We start from the raw sequence: 25,334 nt of genomic DNA, 5'->3' as shown, positions 1-25,334 counted from the left end.
GCGCCCTGCTGCGGCAGCCGCCGGCTCCTGGTACAGCCGCGCCCTGGGCAGCGGCCCGGGGGCTCGCCACGTTCATCCATGACGTTCAATATACTTTAAAAAGTGAAATATTTTAAAATAAACTTCAGTGGAAATAACAGCAGTGGAAACAAACAGCAGGGACCAGTAGAAGCTGTTTTTTTCCTTTTGTATTTAAGGTGGGAAATACAATTTTACAAAGCTTGTGCATTTCTTAATTACTGCTTTTGTTAACGACAATCCAAGTGAGATACTGACTCCGGTAATAACAGAATAACGGAAAGGTTATAACGTGTGTAATAAAAACATTAACAACATTTACACTAAATAACAGATTAGTGAAACCAACACTGACAGCCAAATCACAGTGTAAACTGGTGCAACGCCACTGACCTTGCCTGAAGGCTGCATTTGGCTCAGTACCTGCGTGAAAAACGTGTTTTTTACACAGTATTAACAATTTTGTGCTTTGGAATTTTTCCTCCTAAATTTACATCGTTTTCAGCTAGCACTGACCCAACCACAATGAATTCACACTCACCCATGCCCTTTTCACATCCAGCAACAACTTTGCTCAGCTGGTTTTGAAGCTGGAATACGCAATAAAAGGGATGCAGATTAAAACACTCCAAGTCATCTAAGGCAAGTATATACCTTAAGGAGTGCTGAGTACTATAAGCAACTGTGTAATGATCACAATAATGACCTCAGTGCAGGGCGTCTCCTGGCTAATACTGGGATTTTTAATTATTTTTCAATGATTGCCCACAGGTGCCTATTTATCTAACACACTAGAAGCAAAAAATACAGCAGTGAGGGCCTCACTATTATTAGCTGTTTCATTCCTGTATTACACAAAGAGCCATCTTACTGGTGCTTAAGTGTTCTTGCTTTAACAGCCTGTTCTTAATCAGCAAACCATGTACTGAATTTTAAGCATGCAGTTCTATCCTACATGGGAATGTAATGGGATTCAGGCTAGTTCATTAAGTCAAGCTGCTTTGTCCAGAGATGGACATAAGTTTGTGCTGAACTGTATTTCTGAGTTGGGAACACAAATAGGATGTCTAAATACAGTACTGGACAGAGGCTCTGCCTCAAAAATGGTTGGTTTCTGTGCCTCTGAACGAGTCATAATTCAACAAGTGTACAATACACCCAGTTTTTGCCCAGATGGAAACATCCTGCCCCCAATTCCCAAACATTCCACAGCAAAAACTCGTACAAACCACTTCTGGGGAAAGGTGGAGGCACGGGCAAGAACATGGAGTAAACAATGAAAATCCTTGGTCCTTAAATCCATTGGCTACTCACCCACCCCCAAGAAATGACCCTATTCACTTACATCTCCCTCTCTGAGATAAGCAGTAAGGCAGGGCTGTAACCCCACAAAGGAAGGAAGGGGCCAGCCCGGGAAGGCACGGAAAGGTTCCTCAAGCCAGGCACGCTTGTACAATCTACCTCATCCCTCTTTTTGTCACAAACCTTTCCACCTCTGCAGCTCATTTCACTGCCAGCAGCTTGACTGTTGCCAAGCTCCCCCCTTCTTTGGCAAGCATGGCTGACCAACCCGCTCAGAAAGGCCTAACAAGATAAGGTCTGTACAGTGCTTAAGAACATGCAAAGTGCAATAGAAGTGCCAAATGTTCTTATTTTGGAGAGTAATGAGTTAATACTCCAAGAAATATATGCACTGAGGTAACTATAGCTTAAATACTACATTCCCTCATGATTAAAAAAAACCAAAAACCAACTTACAGAACTGCTCACTCTAGAAAAGATGAATCCTGAATATGAAGTGGTAATACCTTATTTATATTCTGTCAAGCTTACCACAGCTGCAGAGTGACCTTTTAGCAAAAGAAAAACCAGGGAAGTGAGGTTCTCAGAGAAACTTAAGAACCCTGCACTGATGATTTCCTCAAACAGCATCTTTGCAGTATTTCCAGCACAGGTCTGCTCCCACACACAACATCTAGAGAAGCTGGTGTCTCATAATGCAGAAGCAACGCACGGTCTGCTTGCAGATCTAGCATTCTGATGGCCAAACAGCCAGAAATACCTGCTAGCAAGTGTAAGTAGGACCATAGTTAGCATGAGCTCTCCAAAATGTTCAGGTTTTGCCCTTAGTGAAGTCCATGCTCCTCATTTGGGAGTCTGTGACTGTAAGGCTGTACATAGTATCCACTGCATGAGTTCCTATCAGAGCACTCCAGCTATCAAGTATAAACTGATTATCCTGGTGGTCAGAAAAGCATCAATGCAATAATGAATTAAACACTGCACATACTTTTCCTTTTTCATTCCTGTATCGGCTTTGGCCAATAACGGACCCAAGATCCAACAGACTAATGATCTGGTCATTCCCATGCACTGTGTGGCAGATTTAAGACATGGCACAAAAGAGTCAATAGCACCCTAAACAGTAAACAAATGCTCATGTAAGTACCAGAATTCAGCTGGTTTTCAAGTGTTGAAAAAACACTGAAAATACCCCGACAAGGTGTCCTGGTTCTGTAGAAGCACTAACAGCTGTCATAGATCCCGCTCAGTGGTTTCATTCTGCTCTCTTACTCCAATGCTCCTGTCAAATATTCCCTTCATCGATGCTCTGCAACTTAAGTCTTTGGCCAGCATGGGGCCTGACACCACGCCGTGTGTTCATACTGCCTGCTGGCAGAGCCCGCACAGGGAACAACAGAGCTCCTGGCAAAGCATCTTCCCCAAACAAGCTGATTTTCACATCAGCTTCAATAGCTTTTGCTAAACTGGATGCGTAACTGTCCAGAGATTTATGGACTTCGGCTTTTACGTGAAGAACAGAATTCTTTGCAGCTTCTGGGAAAAAAAAAAAAAAAAAGGCAACATATCAGAAAACGAACAGTTGATCAGCATGGCTGCACAGCTGCTTGGAGGCCAGTATTTTGTAAAGGTATGATCATGCCCGGATCCTACAGAGCGCATTTACCAACAACACCCAGGGTTCCTAAACCATCCTATGAACACAAACCTTCAGAGGGACCTCGACAGGTCAACCAGAGAAAGATTACCTCCAATTCAAGTGAAAAAAAGTAAGATCTGATGAAGCAAAGTGCTTATACACATTTAACTGTGAATTAAGTGTATCTTGAGTGATTTTTCTGAATCTGGACCGGCGCACACAGGATTTCATTGATCTGAATTTGTACCCAACTGAAGTCAATAGCCTGATTTCTGCTTACAACCCAGAGTCCAGGATTAGGGACAATTGTCTGGATCAGGCAAGAATTCATGCAGAAGACAGGAACAGAACCCTCAATTTGTACTTCCTCTGCTGTAAGCATGACTTACAGCCTTACAGGGATTCTGAAGTGCATTTGGACTAAAACCTTGCACTTCATTGACAGTTTAAGAGCTATTTTGTACTATGTTTTAAGCCCAAACATCAGATGTTGTATTTATGCAGTCCCCAAATCCCAAGAGCTTTTTCCAAGTAGTGATTAAAATCATCAGTCTGCTGTCCTTAGGCTTAAAATTGTTCCAGCCACACCGTAGAACCCACCTCTACTTCCAGTGGGGAAGCTGTAGAGCTCTCCATGCCAGGAGAGGTTGGAGACTGCAGTTGCAAACAACAGTGTACTTCTTCCTAACCTTTTATTACCTTGGATACACCTTCTCTTCAGTGTTGATGTAGTTGCTTTTGTAGCTTGTTTACCTCTCTACCCACCAACATGTTGGGCCTCTGCAAACTCAGAGACATACCAGGGAGAATTGCTAAACCTGTGGGGAACTTTTGCATCTTTTACTGAGCTGCAAAAGAAATTAGATGCCTGCCCCTACATAATCACTGAGAAAGATAATGGGAAACATATGGTAATGTATTTGTCCAAGGAAATAATCACCTCATGATGGGAAGAGGGCAAAAATGAATTTTGCCAAGATGTTTCAAGAGAAAATTCCACAGAAAGAGTCTTCTCATCATTTCAGAATCATAGAAATCAGTCAAGTTTTATTATTACTTGATTCTAAAATGCATTCTGCTCAGTTTTGTACTGTCCGCAATCATTTACTGTTTGGTAAATTCAGTTGTTATTATCAAGTCTTCTAGTCCTATTATTCCAACTATCAGCTTAAACTAACTTTGCCATATTTTACAAATTATCACAGCAGCACTTTGCTAGCACAGAATCAAGTGAGTTGACTGAAAAGAAGTGGTTCATCTATTCTCACCCCTAACTGCTGAGAAACATACTCAGTAAAGTAAGTGAAGTAAAGTAAAAAAAAAGTTAAGTGAAAGAATGAAATTATATTCAGACCATTGAAGTCTGTAAATGGAAGAATTTCAAGTCTGTGAACGACGAAAGTTGAGAGGAGGCAGCAAATGAGAAACAGCGGGATAATGCAATTAAAGTACAACAGCAAGAAAATGTATTCCCTGAGAAACACAAACCAGACTACAACAGCCACCGGATGAGTGGAATTGCAGAGAGGATACTGCTGTGCAACATAAATGGTATGTGTGCAGGAAAACACAGCTTTTAACTCTTGTCCTTGTCTGTTGCTAATTGAGAACTGGAGGAAAGACCTGACCTTACCTGCTGTTGTACTCGCATGAATGGTCAGGTCTGTCAATGTGAACAGTGGTCAGGTATGTTTTAAGGCAATTCTGAAGGTCCTGGAAGGCTTCCTGAGCAGGCAGTATAGCTGGTTCTGAGTATTTCCATACTTACACCTAAACCCACCTTTAATTTGCTCCACTTCATCTTCAAATGTCACTGAACTCCTCCTTCGAGGAGGACAGATGCAGTGTGGGGCATGAGGGCCATCTGAACTATAATCTTCAAGAAGCATTGCATCTGTTCCTGAAACAAAGCAAAAGTTCTCAAGCATGACCAAGTAACACTGGGATACAATATTTAAGTGGTGGCAAAAACTTTTCAGTCTATAACAGTTTCTGCAAAAGATGCCTAAACCCAGCTTTTATGAGTTAAATTTCAGCTCAAATTAAACACTTCACAGAAAATGAGGTCAGAGTTTTCATTCAGAGGATTTGGAAATCTTTTCTCATTAGCCATCTAAAACCACAAGCAGCTCCAAAATGCTCAGCTTAAGAGCTTATAATGTCAAGAGGACAGCAGACAAAGGTGAAACCTTATCTTCGGTAAATAAAGGGTAAAATTGAGGGCAACTCCCCCCATTTCCTGGTGAAGACAAGAGGCTAACAATGGCTACCTCAGAGGCAGACGACCATAGCTGCCAAATGTCATGTTTGTAATCAGACCTGGATGGAAATCTTAACTGGAGAATTTTCTGTTCAATTTAGTTTGTCTCTAATAACCTATTTTGTCTTTCTTGAAGTGTATTTTAATGGGGAAAATTCCCTTGCTGGTTGAGAATTATTTTTGTCTGACGAGTCTTTTATCCAGTCCAGTAATTATTTTATTTATTTCACTTCCCTGCATCTTTCTGATACTAAATAGCGTTTACAAGCACAAGGAAATTAATCTTGGCATCTCTGCAATGCTTTCAGACACGGGCAAGACTGCAGCCTAGACTAGGGCACCCCTGCAGTGCTGGTCTCTGCTGTGTAAGAGAGAAGCAGAGCAAGTGCTTCGGGGAGATGCTAGGTCAGTGTGGGGTGAGCAGCCCTCAGGGAAGCTGCTGTCGGACGACACAGCTTGCACACATTCCATGTGTGACACTTCACTATCAGTCCATTTACTCCTGTGATGTGACAACAGGCCTGGGACAAAGAGCCTTCACAGGTTTCAGAACTCCTCCAGACAGTGGCTTCACATCCCTCTTCATCCACTTGGCTGCTTTTGATCCCCAAATTTATTCTTTTTGCAATAAGGATGTATTCCAGCACCCACTGTACAGGAAGTGAAAGACATCGCTGGGGACATACCTCTAGACAACATACTGCTCCATAGGTCTAGTCTTTGCTGACAATTCATTGTGATATAGCAAAGTGATACAACTTTTAAGGCGAAAGTCATGCGTTATGCCGTATGTCTCTCTCCAGCACACAAAAGAGAGAATGAGCTGCTGCCCTACTGCACAGTCCCAAAAAAGCTAACCACCTTCTGTGCTGTTCTGTGGACCAGCTGGGTTTGAGGCTGTCTACTGAGCACTTACTACTATACTCTTACTGATCTCCAAGGGTACCAGATCTTCCTCAGAAATCTAGTATGCAATGGGAAGGCTGCACTAGGAAGAAAGAGATACTTTGTTCCACAGAGCAGAATTTTAGTGCATTTTTTGAAATGCACTAGTTCAGTGCATTTTTTTCAAGTAAGGCTAGTAACAGGACTAGCCTCTTACCCTTACAGGGTGGATCTTCATCCTTGGAACAACTGATCTTACGGCAGCACTCCCAGCAATTAGGACTCAGATCTCACTTCATATTTTGTGTACAGCTGGCACCACTTGATTTTTTTTCATCTCCTACTACTTCACCTGTTTTTCACAACATGAAAAGCCCAGCTTCTGTTTACCTGGGCAGATAAAGACACAACTGCATTGCAGGCCATGGGATCGTGTACTGCAGCAGGCAGCACTGAGGAGGGACTAAGGCTTCTTTCTGCTCTTTAGTTCCTCAGAGTAAAGGCATCCAGTGAAACAGTATTTCACAGGGGATCACTGCACATCCATTCCCAGGCTATGGACTGTGCCCCCTCCGTAACAGTGGCACCTCTAACAGCATTCACTGTGAATTTAGCTTGTTCGGTTGTTTAACCTGCTCCATACCATTCCTCAAAAGATAACACAACCTCAACCAGGTTTACCAGGATGCTATTCTGCTTTATCACATACAACTGCAGAATACCCAAACAGGCATAAAACTACCAGCGTAAAACAACTACCAAAATTAATCCTAGCTCCGCAGACTTCCTTTACGAAAGTAAGAAACAAACCTCTAACACCAAGCAAACATTAGAAGATCACCCTCTGCTGTCTCAAGAGCAGAAATACTCTTTAAAATAATTAGTGCAGTTAAGGTGTGGTACTTGAATTAACTGCCAGAAGAATCTAACTGCAGTGCTGGATAGAAAATTACTGGCAGAACTCTTTCCCCTGTTTCCAAACCACCTTCAATTGAGAGATCGCTAGTAGTGATGCAATTACTGTTAAATTAGTGATTAAACCATCCTGTTTATGTTTGTACTGCAGGATGAATGAGACAAGGCCTCTAACAAACTGAGAAAGAGACGCACATTCTCCACAGCACTTTGTTGCTCTGTTTCTTGGGGATACAGGGAAAGTGCCTGAAGAACAATAGAAACTAAAAGAGAAGGGCACAAAAGCAGGGAGTGCTGTTCCCAGGACACATTATCAAGGAAGGATCGTCACTCCTTAGTGTAAACAGTATTTTGCAAGTGAATATATTGAGAGCAAGGAAGGAAAAAACTAACTGCAGCAGTTTTGTTTTAACGGTTGGACCAGATGCTTCATGTCATCCATCCACCAAGAGACATCTGTGTGAATAAATACAGACTGTCCCAGAGAGTTCTGCCAAGTTACAAGTGCAATCTTCTGCCCAAGAAAAGAGAGCAAGAGACTTTTAGTTACCTGAATCCTGTGAGCAGCTGAAACCCGTGTCTCCTGTGCTGCTGCTGTTTCCTAATGGCCGCCCACCTGCCATGAGGGCAGTGAGATGAGGAGATAGACCCAGATCTGCAAGAGTTTTGTTCCTGTTACACAATGAATGTTTAAGAGGTCTGCAATAGTAAAAACCTCTTCCCGTTATACCCACTCTGCTGCCTTATTATTCTACATACAAAATTCACTTTGCAGATCCAGAGTGCACAGCATCCGGACTTCCCCTCTTAGAAATCCAGTCAGCAGCTTTCAGGTATCCTTGGCAGTCCTGCCATGTGGCCAGTCTCCTTTCTACCTGCACCATCTCCCTCCCACTCTTTTTGCAATTGCATGCGTTTTATCAGCCAGCCAGGCTGCATATGGAGCACGTGCACTTACAGATGGGGATATTTGCCAGACACCTTCTAGACAGAGACAAACCTGGTAGCCACCAGCAGCTCTGACTGGCTGTTAGTGTGGCAGGAAGCTCATGAGCAAGGCTGGCTGGCTGGCTTCTTTCAAATCCCCCAAACAAAACGGGAGGAGATTCTAGGATTTTTACAAAGGTGCTGTCTTTGGATCACACTTCAAGATTCATTGTGGGTTTGGTTGTGTTTTTGTGGTTTTTTTTTTCCCTCTCCCTCTCAACTTTGAGCTAATACACCTGATAAATTTGAAGCTGTCAGCTTCTTGTTGCTTGTGAAGAGAAAGAACTTTCCTGTCTTTTCCCTCCCACCTCAGTTCCCAACGTATTCATCCATAGCATCTCCTGGACACAGGTTAGCCAAAGCTCCTGCAGCTTGTGAAGTGGCTGCAGCTGCAGAACTCTCATTCAGATGGGTTCTCTCCCAGTGATCCCAGGCTGCAGAAAAGATAATGGATGCCTTGCTGCTCTCTCCTTTCTGCATATCAGATCTTCCTTCTCCATTAACTAACTTTGGTTCCTGCCTCTGCATGAAATGTCGTAAGGGACCCCATGAAGATGTCCCATTTCTGGATGCTTCTGAACAGGACCAGGAAAATTATTTTAAAAATAAAAATTAAAAAAACCCGGAATTTCATTGCATTGTTACTTTAAAAAAAAACAAACTCTGGGCAACTGTTAACTCCCACCAATTCTCCTTTCAAGTGTCTATGATAACCTGAACAAAAGTCTGCTGAAACATCCCACTCTGTTTCCAGTAGAAGTTAAGCCTTGCCCTTAGGGGTGTTAAGGAAGAGTGCCTTTTGCAGACATGCACCTTACCTGTGATCCTATTGGAAATGCTGAATAACCTGGATGTCCTGTGGCGCTGAACAAAGGACTCACGGTAATACCGATCCCCAAAGCACATTCCCAGTAGCTCCTTGCGAACTGTCTTGTTCCACAGTCCATAAATTAGTGGATGGCAAATGGCACTGGAAAAGGACAACCACGTAGCTAATGTCTCCAAGGCCGGGGAAATACTGTTTTTTCCCCAAAGTGCCTCTGAGGTAATTACTACCATGTAAGGCCCCCATGTAATGACGAAAGCACCGATGACAACCAAGATGGTGATGAAAGCTTTGCACTGGTTGGCTGAGTAGACAACCCCTTGGAAAGCATTCCTTCGGCTGCCAGACGAAGACGTGGAGGTGCTGGAGTTCTTCCTCCCGTTCCTCTGGGAGTCCTCCTCCACAATGATGACGCTGCCACAGTGGATTTTGCGGGCCTTAATCCTTGCCACGCGGAAAATGAATCCATAGCAGATCATCATGACCACAAAAGGCAGCAACGCGCACCAGATCTGCCAGAAGGCAGTGTAGCCTGCCTCTTTATGCCAGGCTGCCACACACATCCACTTGAACTGGTCAAACTCCAAGGATGACCAGCCAAAAAGGGGAGGGAGGCACCCAATGAGGGAATGTAGCCACACGTACACAAGAGCTACCACTGCTCTGTTGCCTGTTATCTTCATCGGGTAAACCATCGGGTACAGCACGGCATAGTACCTGGTGGACAAGAAAAGGAGGAGTCAACAGGAGCACAAAAGATGCACAATAAAAAAAAGAACTTATTTTAATGATGTTGATATCTAGTTCTCTTTCCTCCAAACCTCGAAGCAGGCTCAGGGACCCTGTTTATAAAACTTACATGTATAAATACGTATCGTTGCAGCCAAGACTGCGAAACTTGGCTGAAGGCACACATGCAGCTATGAAATCTGTTCCTATGTGTGAGTGCATGTTTAGGTATAATATGGAATTTAAAGTGACTGCCTTTTGTTTCTCAAGTAGTATGTTATCATACCACCAAGAGCTTTAAAATACTCTAGATGCCTGTCTGCATTCTGCATTACTGATGACATCACTTCTGTTCTGGATCATTTCACAAGGGGCTGAAGGAAAAATGACACTACAACGGTACGCAGCGTTATTCACTGCAGTGCTTCTCAACTCTACGAGCAGCCAAGGAGTCGCTCTGGGGAATGAGGAGGCAATTCATTATGATTCAGTAGAGAGAGCTGCTTACCGGTCTATAGCTATGAGTCCGAGTGTAAGCATGCTGGCTGAGCTGATCAGCATGTAGACCAGGGCTGAGAAATTGCACCAAACAACTCCGAAGATCCATTCCCGCCTGATGGAGCTGGTGACGACAAAAGGCAGCACCAGCACAGAGAGTAGAAAGTTGGAGAGGGTCAGGCTGAACACAAACTTGTTGCTCAGCGTGAGAAGGTAAGACTTCCGATAGAGCGTGACAACAATCACCAGGTTGCCCAAACAGATGAAGATAGCAATGACGATGATAGCAACGGACTCCGTCACTCTGACCGCCCCATCGTCGTGCGTGGTAAGGTTCCTCAGGCCCTTCACGTTGCTGAGAGAGGAATTGCTGCTCATGGTCAGAGAATGCAGAGCTGGAGCAGCCAAGACATGCTGAGCAGCTAGAAGTAGAACAACGCTCAGAAACATTCGGGCAAGATTTCTTCAAACTCTCTCCAAAGACTGGAGGCCCTTTTGCCTGCATTAATTAAAATTTACCTGTAGGATGCAGGAAACCATTTTAGAAGGGAAAGCGAAGGGGCAGGAAATTGCCTGTGGTCACCAAAGAGGTCAATGACAGAGCCAAGCCTAGAACAGGGAAGAAACTGTCTGAAAGACAAAAAGACGTGGAAGGGAGGAAATAAGGAAGAAAATTAGCACATTTTACTTTAAAATTTTCTAAGGATCTTACCTGTTTCTAAGACATACTTACTAGCTGTGCATCTCAGTCCCTTCATTTAGGCTGTGAAGAAACACCAAGAATGTCACTGTCAGTCTTTGTTTCTCCAATTTTAAATTTAAAATCACTTTTTAAAAAATCTGCTTGTTTATCCTGCTTGTTACCTTGTATTCTGCCTATGCAGCATTTAGTGGTGGCCTGCAGATGCCTGGCTAGTCATACCCTGCTGTCTTTTTCTTAACAGTCACTAAGCAACATTCAAGGCCTTAGGGATCAATGCACATCCTTTCTCAATATTGCTTCTCCGTGTTCATAACCACCTTAGCTACAGCAGTGATTCTACTTTATTGCCAGTACCAAAGGACTGGGGGAACTGGCTTTCTCTACATGAGGTTCGTGCATTAAGCTGAAGTCTATCCTACAAAAATGTTTCTGTTTTCTAAAACCTCGGTATTTCTCCCAATTTCTCAGCAGCCTGCTCCCTGCTGACTTTAACAGGCACTCCTACCTACTTCATTCAATCCTTTACCCATCTGCAGGCCAGCATACTGAAGAAAAAACACCACCAAAAAGCGCAAATATGCAAACCAGAAAACTAAAGAGTCTACCAATTAACAGATTAACATTTTGGGGAAACTGGGAACTTGGGGAAAGTTCTATCAGCTAACTCTGTGGCTGTGCCCACCCATGGCTCCCAAACAGCTGGGACTACTCACAGAAACGTTTCATCTGCTCGGCTGCTGGGGTCTTAGGCAGAAACGTCAAGCTGGAGAGCTGAGTCTTTTCCATTTTTATCTGCGCTTTCCTAAGAGCATAATTAAAGACATTATTGGGCCATGCTTGGTAAAACGTAACTTGGCTCTTCTATAGTCAAGCTATCTGATGACTGTTTGCAAGTGTTTCCCCTCAAGTTTGTTTCTCAACATGCCTGCACCACCTCGGTGAGCCTTTCCAAGACTTTTTGGACTGGTACAGGTTTTGGACTGGTGCAGCCCGAGGGGCGACAGTAGCGGCGCCGGGGCCATCTGCTGCTCGCCGTCCCCTCACGGCCCTGCTGCACCCCGCGGCGAGGACAAGGCCGCCTCCGGGAGCGGGGGCACGGCGGGGGGAGCATCCCATTCCATCCCATCCCATCCCATCCCATCCCATCCCACCCCATCGTGCCGCCACACACAGAGCCAGCAGCGTCGAATTGGAGCTCCTGGAGGGAGGGAAGGAGGGAGGGGGTCGCCATTTTGCCCCCGCACTCCCTCAGGCAGCGAACAAAGGGCGGGGGCAGACTCCTCCGCCCCACGCATCCCTCAACGTCCCAGGTCCCGCCGCCGGTGGCCAGCGGGTCCCGCCGCCGCTCCCGCTGCCTCCCGCCCCCCCAAGGCCGGCAGCGCACTCACCGCCCGCCGCCGCCCCACTGAGGGCTTTCGGGTTACAGCGCCCCGGACCCCCCACAGCCGCCGCCACCGCCGCCGGCAGAGGCCCCGAGCCGCGGACCGACCCTCCCCCGCCACGGCCATGCCCCCTCCCCGCCGGCCCGGCCCGCCCCACCGCCTCATCCCGCCGCGCCCCCTCCCCGGCCTCGCCGCCCGCCATTTTCTGTGCGGCCTTCGGCCCCCCCCCCCGCGGTCTCAGACTGCGCGGAGCCTCCCGGACACCCCAGTCCTGGCCAGGGCGTAAGGGGGGGAGGGGGGGGGGAGCCGGCTTCCCCGGCCGGGCCGCTCCCCTGCCGCGGGGAGAGCCCTGCCGTACCCCGGCTGAAGGGGGGCACCGCACCTACCCCGCGGGCCCGCCCCGAGGCCGCAGGGCTCCTCGCAGCGCTCCTCCGCCGAAAAGGCAAGAATCAGCCAAAAGCGGGGAAAATCCGTTTTGCAGCGAATCGCGTGAAGTGGCTTGCCCTAGCACATCGCACAAGTCAGTCGCAGAGGGGGGCTGATGCTAATTGCTAGATTTCCTAGACCCCAAAATGTTATTAAAAATAACAGAGAGTGGACTCTGGGAGTTCTTCCCCACCACCACCTCAGAACAAGACACCGGTGAGCACAGCACAAAGGGTGAAGGATGATTAAATGTTTGTGCATCCCCAATTCTCAGCTACCCCAGATCCTGGCAAGTCCCTCAATCCTGCCCAGGGGACATCTGCTCCGACTTGAGCTTTGCTGTATTTTGGTTGCTCTGTGCTTTGGAAGAAATGCAAGTTTGTCATGACACGGGCGTCACGTTCCCGTGGCTGCTGCCTAAGGTCGCCCCTAGTGCCGCAGCCCGCCCAACAGAGCCAGACAGCAGGTTGCATCCCCGTGCTCGGGGAAGTTTGTCCTTTTGATGATGCAGAAAAGTGTCCGGAGCACCCAGACATCAGTGCTGGAATAGTAAATCATGCGTCACGCTCAACCAGCTCTACCGACGTTTTTCTACAGGATTTTAAACTTATCATGCCATCACATTTTAACATTTTTAGAAAATTTATCCTCGGACAGCAAAAGATACCCAGCCAGCGTAGGAGCTTCCACATGGCTGTATGCACCCACATGTGTCACAGCTAAAACCGCGTTAAGGTGTATGTTGGCGCTCGGTGCTACTCGCAGAACTTTCGAGCCTGGCCAGTGAGACCGGCCCGGGACCATCGGGGCTTCAGAGCTCCCCATGACTCCCGTTAGCACCCCCGCGGCCCGACGAGCTCTGCGCTTGGCACCCCGGGCGGGGCCGGGGCCACCCTGCCGCTCTTGGGCTGGGTGAAGGTACAACCGGGGACGCGGCTGCAGGTGCGGCCGCCCGCCGGGCACACGCACGCTCTACACCGGCCGCTGCAGCCCATCTCCCCAGGAGTGGAGGCTCGGGTAAGCTCGCCGCCGCCCTCTCACCCCACAGCACAACGGCTCCAGAGGCGCAAAGAGGCCAAAGAACCACCGCCACCCCGCCTCGCCGCCGGCACGGCGCCGCCCTTTGTACGTTACTACCGGCGGCCGCTGCCCGCCTTCCGGGCTGCGCGCGCAGGGGCGAGGCCTCGGAAGCGGAAGCTCCGTGAGGCGGCACTGGCGGCGCCGCTGCTGCTGTTGCCGTCAGGGGTGCAGGGGCTGCGGCGGGGAGGCGGTGCTGGGCCGGGCTGGGCAGGCTCCGCCAGGCTCAGCCGCCCCTTCCGGCCCCTCTCACCTTCTCCGCTTCGGCGGGGCCTGCCCCTCGCCTCCGCCATGCACCCCGTTTTCCAGAGCAGCCGGCGCGACTTCACCTTCGGGCCGTGGAAGCTGAGCGCCGCCCGGACCCATATTATGAAGTCGGCACAGGCCGAGAGGTGAGATGGGTGTGGGCCCGGCTGTGTGTGTGTGACCTCTGCGGCTCGCTGACCCTCCCCAGGGCGCTCCGGTGCGGGGAGGAACCTTCGCGGGGCTGGGACCTCACTCCCTGACACCGGAGCACTCGGGGCACCTTGAGCAAGAAATAAATAACGTTCCCTGGGCGGTGGAGACGCTGTTTAGCCCACTGTTAGGGGTGGGGGGGTGGTTTGTTCCCTCATTACTTGTGTGAGGGTAAACTCGCCTCTTTGACTTGAGAAACTGGGATGATTTAAGTTACAGATGGCTTCCAGAATTCTGGTTTTAATGATTGCTAATGGTTTTGGAGATCTGGACCTTTGTCAACTGGAGCCTGCTAATTATAAGCCTGTTTTTCTTAATTACATTTTAATGGTGATTAAAGCTCTTTTAAACGTGGTCCACTGACTCTCATAAGCCATTTCGTGGTAATGGCTATTTTAAGATAGTGGTTTTCATTAAAAATTTATTATTTGCTCTCTCCTTGTAATAGTAATTTCACCTGCTGCCACACTGTTGGAGAACATGCTCCTGTGTCAGCATCGAGTACTTAACTCAGATTAGCTAATGTGGAACTGAGCAGTTCAGTTGTGTAGTGCCAAAGTTGACCTTGGTGGCACTCAGATTTGACAGATACTTCTTGGTTTCAGTTTCTGGAATACATACATGAAACTTTGTTAGTCTTGTTAGAATATCTTTATTCATGTTGCTTTTAACTTTTCTGAGGCAAATTTGTTTCATAAATTCTCATGTCTTGAAATGTTACTTTTTTTTTTACAGTAAACTATATAAACGTTATTTTTTTAACATAACAGCATAATACTGATTTTTGTAAAAAACTAGATATCTGCCTTAAACCAGGTAAAAACTATGTGCCTTCCTCCGTCTTTATCCTATGTTCAATGCCTAAAATAATCTTCTCAAACTGCTTCTGACTAGTGGTCCTTCAGTTTTTGCAATTACAGGTAAGAAATCTTGAATCCTGTGATACAGTTATTTTGCTGTAATGAGGATTCAACATCTAACTAAGATGTACCTCTGTCCTGCAGAAGGAGGGCTGTTATTAGAGTGTCTGATTTTTATGGGATGTTTGTGAAGACTTAGTTTGTAGGATGCTACCTCTTAAAAATTTTTATTCTTAAGATCAGGAGGTTGTCAACTCTCTTCGTTATCTGTTAACACAAGAGAGGCTTGAACTGCCTGTCTAGAAGTCAAGTTGCCTGCTGTACTCGTCTTCTGATCTATTCAGTTTCTTTAACTGTAGCTATTTTAAAATAAAGAGTCACTTCTTAATTTTCAGAAGTTACCTTTATCTGTTTAGATGGTTTTGAGGGACATATGGTTTTTCAGAATGCGTTGAAAAAGGCTGAAAAGTAAAGTTGCAAGAACCACAACATAAGCTTGAAAGAACACAGAGGATTTTGCAGGGTCGGGAAGAGAAGTCCAAAATCAACCATTTATCTGTAAGTCTTGGTACCTAGCATGAGATCCCCAAAACAATTATTCCACTTTGAAACTGAAGAGTCAGGAACTATGCAGTTGCAGTGCTTTTACTGAGCTTCCTTTTATAATGTATTTCTCTTGGCATTTTGCTTTTGTTTATTGCTTGGGAAACATCATTAGGATCTGTCAGAGTTTTTTTTCTGGCAACCGTATATCACAAAAATCTATCAGCAACCTCTCTGGAAAGGTGAAGGATTAAATGTACTAGAGCCAAGAACAACTATGCTGGAGTTGGCCTTATGCAGGTCAAGGAGCCTACACTTGATGAAATGGAAAAGTTCATAATGTTATTCTGCCTCCTCTGGGAAAGACGTAGGATCTTACTCTCTAGACATACAAATTTTCTGGGTTTGTTTCAGTTTGGTTAGGACACTGTTCTTTTGTATGCAGGGTTACAGAAGTAACTGCTTTTGTTCAGGAATGCCTTGTTATCAATGGGAAAGTTGTGCTTGGGACACTTTTTTTTTCTCCCCTCTATATAATTAGTATATTTCCTCATGTTTTCTTCTCTCCAGATGTCATATATTTCTTTTTAATCTTGATCAGTAAAGCAGGTAGGGTAGGGAGGAAAGGGAGTATGTAAAGTCTTTTGATAATAAGGTCCATGTATATGTAAAGTGGTGTTATATGTGTGTGTATTTATATGTAGTGTATGTATATATGTACCTATGTATAAATAAGTATAAAGACTCATGTAAAACAAAATGTGAAATGGAGTATTTTGAGATTTTCCGCAGCGATCATGCTTATTTGGTTCCTGCGATACTTTTTTCAGTTGTGGCTGTGGCTTTCATACTTAGAGGTTGTAAATACTGGTATGTTTTCTCTACCAGCTTGGGAAAGTACTAGAGCACTGTAGTGTCTTCACTTCTCACATACTCTGCCGGGGTTGTTCTCAGCCCCTTTTTGTAGAATTTGGAGGTATGGACCATTGTGAAGTAAATTTAAACTTGCTGACAATGAGTGCTCATTCCTAAAACTTCTCTCAGGCACCTGCTGAAGTAGCTCATGGACCATCCAGGGATTTGCTACAACAGGTTGAAAGCTGCTACTTTGTGTTTATGAGAGGTTTTTTGGTTTTGGTTTTGGTTTTTTTTTTAATTTCTCACATATGAGCCTTTTGTATGAGCCTGATGGAGAAGGAATGTGTTAGAAATACTTTTGTGGTGGAAAGTGACTTTGGATCAGTGACTCTGCAATTCACATCAAGTGATTAAACTGGGAAAAGAACAAAGTTTTGCCGAACATATTGATGATGTGTCTTCTAAATTACCACGGTCTAAAGAATACTTAGATGAAAACAAGGCCTGTCTCCACTGAACTATAGCTGAGTGATCTCTCTTCATGGGACTTTTATTTTTCTGTGCAGATTGGCTGATGAATTACACATGCCTTCCCTGCCAGAGATGATGTTTGGAGATAATATCCTAAGAATACAGCATGATCGTGGTTTTGGAATTGAGTTCAATGCAACAGATGCTTTAAAATGTGTCAATAATTGTCAAGGTATGATCAAAGTGGCTTGTGCAGAGGAGTGGCAAGAGAGCAGGTACAGTATTTTATCACCAGTGGGCAAGTACTGGTGTGTTATATGTGAAACTGTTACAAAGTAGTTAAAAAAACAGACTGAACTCTTGAAGAACATGTTGCATTTCCTTTTACCGTGGATACAGTGTGTGATCACAGAAGTCACTTGGCTTTTTTTTTGCCACACTCATCCTAGCTGTTAAACTGGCTCAACTACATTTTTCAGTTGTGTCTTGGGTTTCTTAAAATAAATTACAAGTTTAACATGGCTTAATGTGCTTCTGTTTATTCAGACTCATAGAGCATTACAAGATTGTGCTGTGTGATGTTTGAAAGTGCAAAATGCTGTACATGTTCAAACTCTTAGCCTTAGGAACAGAACACTCACATGCATGAGAACTACCTGTACTGCTTAGTATTTACCAAATTAGTTGCAGAGCACCTAGAAATAAAGCAGAGAGAAACTGAAGCTGTCATGAAATCTAAGGCAAATAGCAGAGTTAATGATTGCTGTGTATTATCAGAAGATTGCTTTCTGCCTACTTAAAGAAAAAATGATCTTGAAATACAAACTTTTCAACAACTAAATTGAACTAAAGTCTTTATTTTGAGCCATAGGACTGTTATAGTGTTAGCACAGGAATTCTCATAACTGTTTTCTAACTTATAGAAACAGATGATGTGAAAAAAGCACTACTGTATGATTAAGTCTTGACATCATCATCGCAGCACAGACAGTGCTGCTGGTTTTCTCCAAGAGCGTGGGAATTTTAATGCATAATGTTATACGAGGTTGTAATTTTTTAAGAATGACTACAAATTGCTGTTTTTCACCTCAGGAGTGAGACTGAGCACACTAAGGAAGTTGTCAAGCCATACGATTGGACTTACACAACAGACTACAAAGGAACATTGCTGGGAGATGCTGCAACCTTAAAGGTAACCATTTTCTTCTTGTTAAATGCTGATTGCATATTGTTTCAAACACAAACACCTGTTTTTTTTTGCTTCATAGTTTCTGACTTCACAGTATCCGTTTGGGCTTTTTGTGTCTCAGCATGTTATCTTCATCAAATCATGGCTTATTTTAATAACTGCTGTGGTTTTTAAAGACATTTTAGGATTATATCAAAGGCTGCTGTTGTGTCCCTTAGTGAGTAAGATTCATGGGAATCTTCAGCACTTGCTGGGTGCCCCTCTGAGCTCCTCACACACAGCAGAACTATCAACTGTGTAATTCTCTAGTACCTTTACTCTCTGTTGCTTGCCCGTTTGTCTCAGCAGATACATAGATCTGACTGCTTTCAATGGCTTTGTTTTTCTGCAACAGTAACTCCTCATTTAAACCCACAGGCCCTCCCTTGTCTTTATTTAGTCTAAAATAAGACTGAAGTTCCCAGCTTCTCTTTACTATATACAGACTGCTTGCTACCTATTAATTCACTAGGATTGTGTTAGTTATAGGTCACTTGGATTACAAGTGCAGCATAGAAGTAATCGACGTCTTGTTGGCCCGTAGTTTTCTGGCAATGGAAGTGTGTGAGTGTATATGGAGACCATGAGATGGAAAACATACAGGTGCTTGATTTCCATGGAAAGGCTTTATCAGAATCCTCTTCAGGGTTCGCAGTGGGCTAGAGATACTAAAGGCATGGAATCCTGTTTATAACCCACAACTTCCCATTTATATGTTAAATACAAGGCATCTTCAGATGTTTTGGAATGCAGAAAATGAGCAGAATTGTTTGCAGATGAAACTCGACTGAGGCTGCACCCAGAGGGAAGTTTATTCAGAACTTTCAACTCTTAGTTTTTGCTTTGATTGATGTTTTCTCTTGGAAGCTTAGGTTTTAATTTCAACTTTTTCCCTTAGAAATTCAGGATGTTTTAAGCTTAGTACCGTAAAAGCTTTTTGCTTTCTAAAACTAGCAATTGTGGGATTTGAAAGATCTGGACAAACTGTATGTAGCTTGGCAACAAATGAATGTGCCAACTCTTCTTCATCTTTTTCTTTAGGTTATTCCTACAACAGAACACATAAATACAGAGAAATTGAAAGCCAGGGAACAAATTATGTTTTTTGAAGAAGTGCTTCTGTTTGAAGATGAACTTCATGATCATGGAGTGTCAAGTTTGAGTGTAAAAATAGTGAGTACTAGAGGATTGGTGTCTCAGTTGGCTAATGTATCCAACATCCAGTCACTTTTTACATGTTGTTCCTTCTGGGATTTAAAGTTTAAAATTCAAAGTTCTTTATTCTCACTCTTAGATTCATACTGGAAACAATGTTGTCTTGACATCTTTCTGTCAGTTACTTCAGGCAACAATCTTTTCCCTCTTTCTGCATCCTGCCTAAGAATCTTTTCAGACACTGTCTGCCTTGCTGCCCACTGATAGCTGTAGCATATCAACAGCCCAAATTTTGACTTTACTACTGAAAGCTCCTCATACTATCTTTTGCTGTGAATATCTGATGTAGATAAGTGCATATTTCAAGCAAAACTTTGTAATATGCTGAATGGAACATCTTTATTTTTGCAGAGAGTTATGCCTTCGAGTTTTTTTGTGCTACTGAGGTTTTTCTTGCGAGTTGATGGGGTTCTTATCAGGATGAATGACACAAGGCTTCACCATGAGGTAAACCCTTATTTGCCATCATGAACATTCTGCAGATTCTCCCTTGCCATGTTATTTTCAGAGAAGACCTGCTGATATTCCTGTAATTTGATACTGATGTTTGGGGGCATAGAGGTTACCTGAACTGAACTTTCAAGTGTATTTTGTTATTGTGGTGGTGCTAAAGTAGCAGCAAGTGCTGGATGGCATGGGGCTAGGTTTTAATGAGCAGAGGAGGCTGCCCCTCACGTGAAGTCATCATTTGACAGATGCAGGTTAGAGAGGAAGTACAAGAGGAAAAACAGGCAACAGTAAATGATGTGATACTGTTTTTATCCTTGTCTCTGAGTAAATGCTTTTTGGCTTGTCTAATACATGACTGCAAGTTTTAACTTGCAAATAACTGTCCATACTACATTGAGTTCTATTATCTGATAAATAACACAGAACATCACAGTTGTGGTTTGCTTATTCTGTCTAGCTGTGTTTGTACTGATGGTGGGGTTCTAGCTGAGTAAAGATTAACAAGCATATTCAGACATAGAATTATTTTTTTTTCATGCATGCATGCAGAAAGGTGATTTTTTTATGGGGAAAAAGGACATTTTTCTCTGTCTTTGTGAATTTGAATGTACGTTTCTGCTCCCAGGTGAAAATCTGTGGTCAACCAAATTCAAATGCTTACTAAATTCAATGTATTTAAAATGTGCATTTTGAACTGATACTAGATGATAATTTTGTCATTAATTTTTGCCATTTTTTCCCATTAGGCTGATAAGTCCTACATGTTGCGAGAATATACATCCAGAGAAAGCAAAATATCAAGTTTAAAGGTATTGCATTTTTTGAATGTTTTTTTCTTCTCTCTACTTTTTAAAATTGTTTTATGATCAACACAGAAAATCCTGTGTCAGTAAGTCATTCTTTGTTAGGATTGGATCTGATACAGAGGAAAAGCCTTTCTGCCTATGCAACATTTATTTTGGTGATTTAAGGGCAGATTTGCATCTGTAAATGCTCAGATCACATGACAAGATAGGGGATTGGGTTACTTTTTCTACTTTTGGGTTAACAAGATTTTTTTTTTTTTTTTTTTTTTTTTTTTTTGGATAGAACTGTGCAGCCACAAAATCAGGTAGTTCATGTCCCATGATGCTAAATTTCAGGGCTGGTTGTATGCTTGCAAGTAGTATTAAGGGTTAAAATCTGTTTGATTAATTCAGTTTTTCTCAGATAAATTTAATATCCCACCTTAACTCTGGTAATGGCTCAGAATAATTTGTGGCACACTTGAAGGTGTTGATTTTTGTTCTTCACGCAACACCTGATCTTGGGTGTTCCTGTTACTTTCCTTCTCCCTTGTTTTTACTTCACCTGTAAAAAGTGAATGATATGTTACTAACCTTCTGAAGGAATATTTTTGCAAAATGCTTTTCTTTTTGAGGAAAGGGGCACTGTGTCATTTCTTAACAATATGTGATCCATATAAACAAGACTAAATCCAGATGTGAGCTTTTTGATAGTTTTGTGGGTTTTGAAATATAAAGCAGCAATCGAGGTTTTACTTCACCTCGTGTTTAAAAATTATCTACAATGTTAAATAATTTTTGCTGCCCACTGTTATAGAGAGCAGATGCATATGGTTTTTCAGTTCCCTAGATCAGCTTGTGTAGGTGAAGCAAAAAAGATTCCTGCTTCACTTAGACTTGAAATAATTGAAAGACCAGTACGATTCCTTGCGTGTTAGGGGTAGCCAAAATACAGGTCGCATTTGAATGGCTCTGGATCCACTTCTTAAAGAATATTGTTAGAAAGTTTGAAGGTGGTTTGCTTAGTGTATATTGTTTGGGGGTTTTTTTCATCAAATGTCTTGTATGTGATGAAGTTGTCTACAGGAATCTCCAGAGAGATACTGATTAACTTAATGAAACCACATAATTTCTTCAAATATGAAATTAAAATATAATGAATTTTAGTATTTCCTATAAATATCTGAGGTGGACTTCATAAAACTAAGACACATATCGAGGTGTATCAGTTATCAGTAGCTAAATCTGAGCAACACCAGTGAATATACTGCAATGGCTAGAAGACAGTAAGCATGGGATCCCTTGTGGCTATCCTAGTCTCATCTAGAACTAGAACCTCAAAAAGACTGTTTGTTACATTCAAATGATAAATACATTTTTTTAAAATATTGTAGCTGTTCATGAATGTCTCTGACTTTCTTGTGCTCTTAGGATCTGCTGCTTAAAGACATTGAATACCTTTCTTTAGCCTGTTGATCCACAAAAGGAGTAAAGACTATATGTACATTTAAAGTTACCAGATCAATTTTAATAATCATACCTGACTTCTGGTGTTTAAATCAGAGAAATTATAGATTAATTGACTGTAAAAGTTTGGGGTTGGAAAACCTTTTTTTTTTTTTTTTTTCCTCCCCTCCTCTTCTCATTCACTTGTTTAATGTAAAATTTTTGCTTCTTAGCACGTCCCACCTTCCCTGTTCACGGAACCTAACGAGATCTCTCAGTACCTACCCATAAAGGAGACAATCTGTGAAAAACTAGAATTCCCAGAGAAGCTGGAGCCTAAACCAGAAGCATCACTGGAAACCATGTGTGTTAAGTCTAAATAAATGTGACTTTATATGGACTTGAAGTAGACTGGAGATAATGTGATCACGTAACTGTTGCCATGGGGGAAGGTTTCACTACAAGTGGAATAAAGAATTTGGCTAATTTTTCTGTAGCCCTGAGAGAAAACATTTCAAGCAGGTTTTGCTAATGGTGTTTTTTGTTTATTTTTTTAACCTGTATCTGGAGTTAATGATAGACTGGTGGTGAGTTATAGTTTTCAATGGCACTGGAGAAAGACTCTGATGATTAAGAGTCTGGCTTCTGTTTAGTTCACCAGTTAGGCAGGAGTATTGCCTGGACCCTCCACCACAAACACTTCTATGAAGATTTTGTTATTGCTGCTTCAGATACTAAGAGACTACTGGAGTCATGAAATTGGCATGATTTTATTGAGAAATCATCCACAGTAAAAAAAAAAAAAAAAATTTCCTCTTCATTTATTTTGAACTGTTGGTCCTAAACTACACATTTTGCTTGGCTTCCCCTACTGTGAGCTGATAATCAACTAAGTTACATTTTGGAGTCTCTGATGCAGACTCTAACTTAAGAATATTAATTTCATCTGAAGATAGGTTTAAGGAGAAAAAAGATCACATTTGTTTGACACTATATAAAGGTAAAATTACCTTGTTTGTGCGGCATTAACTCCAGAGCAGGAGAAAAGCTGGAGGTTGAGACACACACACTTGTAAGTCTCTTCACAAATACTAGTTGAATCTGATGCCAGCCCAATTTCTCTAGGCAGTTCTGGAGACTATTGCTTGGGGTCTGTGTGCTGCTACAGTCCTGTACTGTATTGGAAACGCTTTGTACTGTCCTGACCTTCTGTTGGTGCCCATGTGTGATGGTTATGCTGCCCTGACAGTCAAATTACTCAATTTCAGAGTAGCTTGAAGCTGGGGAAGAGAGGGGTGTTTAGTCTCTACTCCCTAAAGGATGCTGGTATTTGCAGTTTGAGAACCAAGATCCTATATAGCCATAAAAGGATGCTAACATGTATTCCAGATACATCGTTTGGATTTATTTTTACAGTTCTTTACATTCTGCTATTAATAGAAGTGTGGTCATGTGTATAGTCATGGTTTTAACTCAACACTTTGTAGCTTAAACTTTCAGTTCTTGTATTGCTTTTGAAAATCCCAAATTATGTTAATGGTTTGTCCTAAGAATGGGGGAGCTATACAGACTTGTCTTAAGTTTCCTGCTCAACAGTCAGTGAAGTGCAAGAAGCAAATGACTGTAGTGAAAAGCAGGCCTTGTGGCTTAAGGTGATGGCAGATAGGAATGGGTACACGTTCTAATTTCTTGGAGTTTTTGTTTAAAAATTTTCATACTTTACACTGCATGGCTTAATAGAAACAACCCATCTCAAAACCTGGTATTTAATCAGGTCTTTTGAGAAATGGTTTTCACTTAGAGAAGACCCTGAGGTTTTTAGAAAAAAGTCTACTGCCATCTAAGTGACTGTTTTATTAAGAAAAACAACATTTTGGAGGCAGCCTGATCTAATGAATTGATTATAAGGTCAAAAGGTAGGAACTAACTGCAGTTTTTCCTGTGTCACTGATTTACTGTAACAACAGGGAAGTCCCTTCTCTGTGCCTCAATTCCTTGCATGTAGAAATGAGAGTTAATACACGCCTACCTCACTGAGGGGCTGTGAGGATTGTTTTGTAAAAAGTTATTGATTAGAATTTTTTTTCCTTAATACACCTTCAGCCTTATCTTTGGAATCCTTTGGAAAGGATTATTACTGCAAAAGATCTTATGATCCATAAGGATAAAATGAGTGAAGAAAACTGAAACTGATCAGTCTCTGAAAGGAATTATCATCAGCCAGACATGATCTGGGTGAGTGAATTTATAGTCACTTTGATATAGAGGTGAGGTTCTCTGTATTTGCCATTAGAGTCCTAAATTCTGTTGGCTTTTTTTCATCTTCCTGCACTTGTTTCCGAAAGATTTTAGTCTCAGGATGAAGAAGGGGCTGCAAATGAATGCAGCATGGAAGTGATCAAAATTCTTTCAGTAACAGGATTATTTAGGTCTGCTCCAGTGACAGAGGGATATGGGGAGAGAGTGAAAAGGAAGGGAACAACAAATGAGGGTGAAGAGATATTTTTCTGGTAGAAGTAAATCGTGGCACTTTTACGCTAAGCATATATTATTTCACATGCCTTAAAGGCTTACAAAAACACAATTTAAGGCTGGTAGTGACTGAGAGGAGAGCTGATGTAGTGCTGGCATGAAGGAAATTATATCTGCATTCGTTAATTAAAATTGTGATTTGGGTTAGTCAGTGATGTTAACATTATGCTCCATTGGGCTAAAGTATAGTGGGGGGGACCCCACCGAATGGACACCTAACATTGAAAGGGATGCTCTGCATGTTTAGCTTATTCTGTGTATTTTATCTTGTCCATCATACATACGAATTTGTGACCCGTTGATACAGTTGTCTTGAATGGACTTGAATCCTGACTATATAGATATGTGATATCCATCTGTTTTGGGTGCTGTGCATTTAAGTGGAACACACACGTTGGGGAAATCACAATAATGTGTTTAGGAAGTTGCGGTTACTACAAACTAAAACTTGGAGCACTTTGTGACTCTCTTAGACCACACAAATTATCAAGAAGCAGCAGCATAAACTGGTGTACTGCAAGCTCTCTGGTACACATTTTCCACAGAAAAGTACCACTTTGGACACATAATTTTAGGGGGAGGGGAGTGGGGTGATTCTCCAGCTGTTTTGTGGCAAGTTTAATACGTGGCAGTTTATATACTTTCTTGTATGTCGCTAAATAAAATGTACCAAACGTTTTATAGTTCTGTTTTTATCTGAGCAAAATAAACTGGAGTTACTAGTGATGCTGAATGTTACGCGCGAGTAAGATGTTGTGTCCGTGTGCCCTTCGCCTGCCATCAGCCCACTCTGGCTAGTGATGGAAATAAGGTGGGACTTTTTCAGAGCAGGGAAGAGCTGAA

At 43.0% G+C, this 25,334-nt stretch overlaps 2 protein-coding genes across 5 annotated transcripts; one reads left to right on the top strand and one right to left on the bottom strand.

The window, feature by feature from the left end:
- Nucleotides 1-10: 10 nt before the first annotated feature.
- On the bottom strand, nucleotides 11-12,638 carry GPR161 (G protein-coupled receptor 161). Of its 4 annotated transcripts, none has more exons than XM_074897876.1 (9): nucleotides 12,531-12,638; nucleotides 11,476-11,564; nucleotides 10,793-10,822; nucleotides 10,579-10,689; nucleotides 10,070-10,481; nucleotides 8,825-9,549; nucleotides 7,570-7,674; nucleotides 4,740-4,859; nucleotides 206-2,856 (listed from the first exon to the last, which is right to left on the bottom strand). In XM_074897876.1, the coding sequence occupies exons 5-9, from the start codon at nucleotides 10,435-10,437 to the stop codon at nucleotides 2,606-2,608; spliced, it is 1,569 nt and encodes a 522-aa protein (XP_074753977.1). In that variant the 5' UTR covers nucleotides 10,438-10,481; nucleotides 10,579-10,689; nucleotides 10,793-10,822; nucleotides 11,476-11,564; nucleotides 12,531-12,638; the 3' UTR covers nucleotides 206-2,605. The 4 variants fall into 4 exon arrangements, with proteins under 4 accessions (XP_074754000.1, XP_074753977.1, XP_074753985.1 ...); XM_074897884.1 differs by lacking the exon at nucleotides 12,531-12,638 and adding an exon at nucleotides 12,151-12,237; XM_074897899.1 differs by lacking the exons at nucleotides 206-2,856; nucleotides 12,531-12,638 and adding an exon at nucleotides 11-93 and having other exon boundaries at nucleotides 11,476-11,904.
- Nucleotides 12,639-13,766: 1,128 nt separating this feature from the next.
- TIPRL (TOR signaling pathway regulator) lies at nucleotides 13,767-25,196 on the top strand. The gene is made up of 7 exons (XM_074897850.1): nucleotides 13,767-14,039; nucleotides 16,931-17,110; nucleotides 17,928-18,027; nucleotides 19,105-19,236; nucleotides 19,630-19,725; nucleotides 20,475-20,537; nucleotides 22,193-25,196. The coding sequence occupies exons 1-7, from the start codon at nucleotides 13,939-13,941 to the stop codon at nucleotides 22,340-22,342; spliced, it is 822 nt and encodes a 273-aa protein (XP_074753951.1). The 5' UTR covers nucleotides 13,767-13,938; the 3' UTR covers nucleotides 22,343-25,196.
- Nucleotides 25,197-25,334: the final 138 nt, after the last annotated feature.

Source organism: Athene noctua, chromosome 1 (genome assembly GCF_965140245.1).
Source record: "Athene noctua chromosome 1, bAthNoc1.hap1.1, whole genome shotgun sequence".
Taxonomy (NCBI): domain Eukaryota; kingdom Metazoa; phylum Chordata; class Aves; order Strigiformes; family Strigidae; genus Athene; species Athene noctua.
This window is presented reverse-complemented; position numbering and strand designations above follow the sequence as displayed.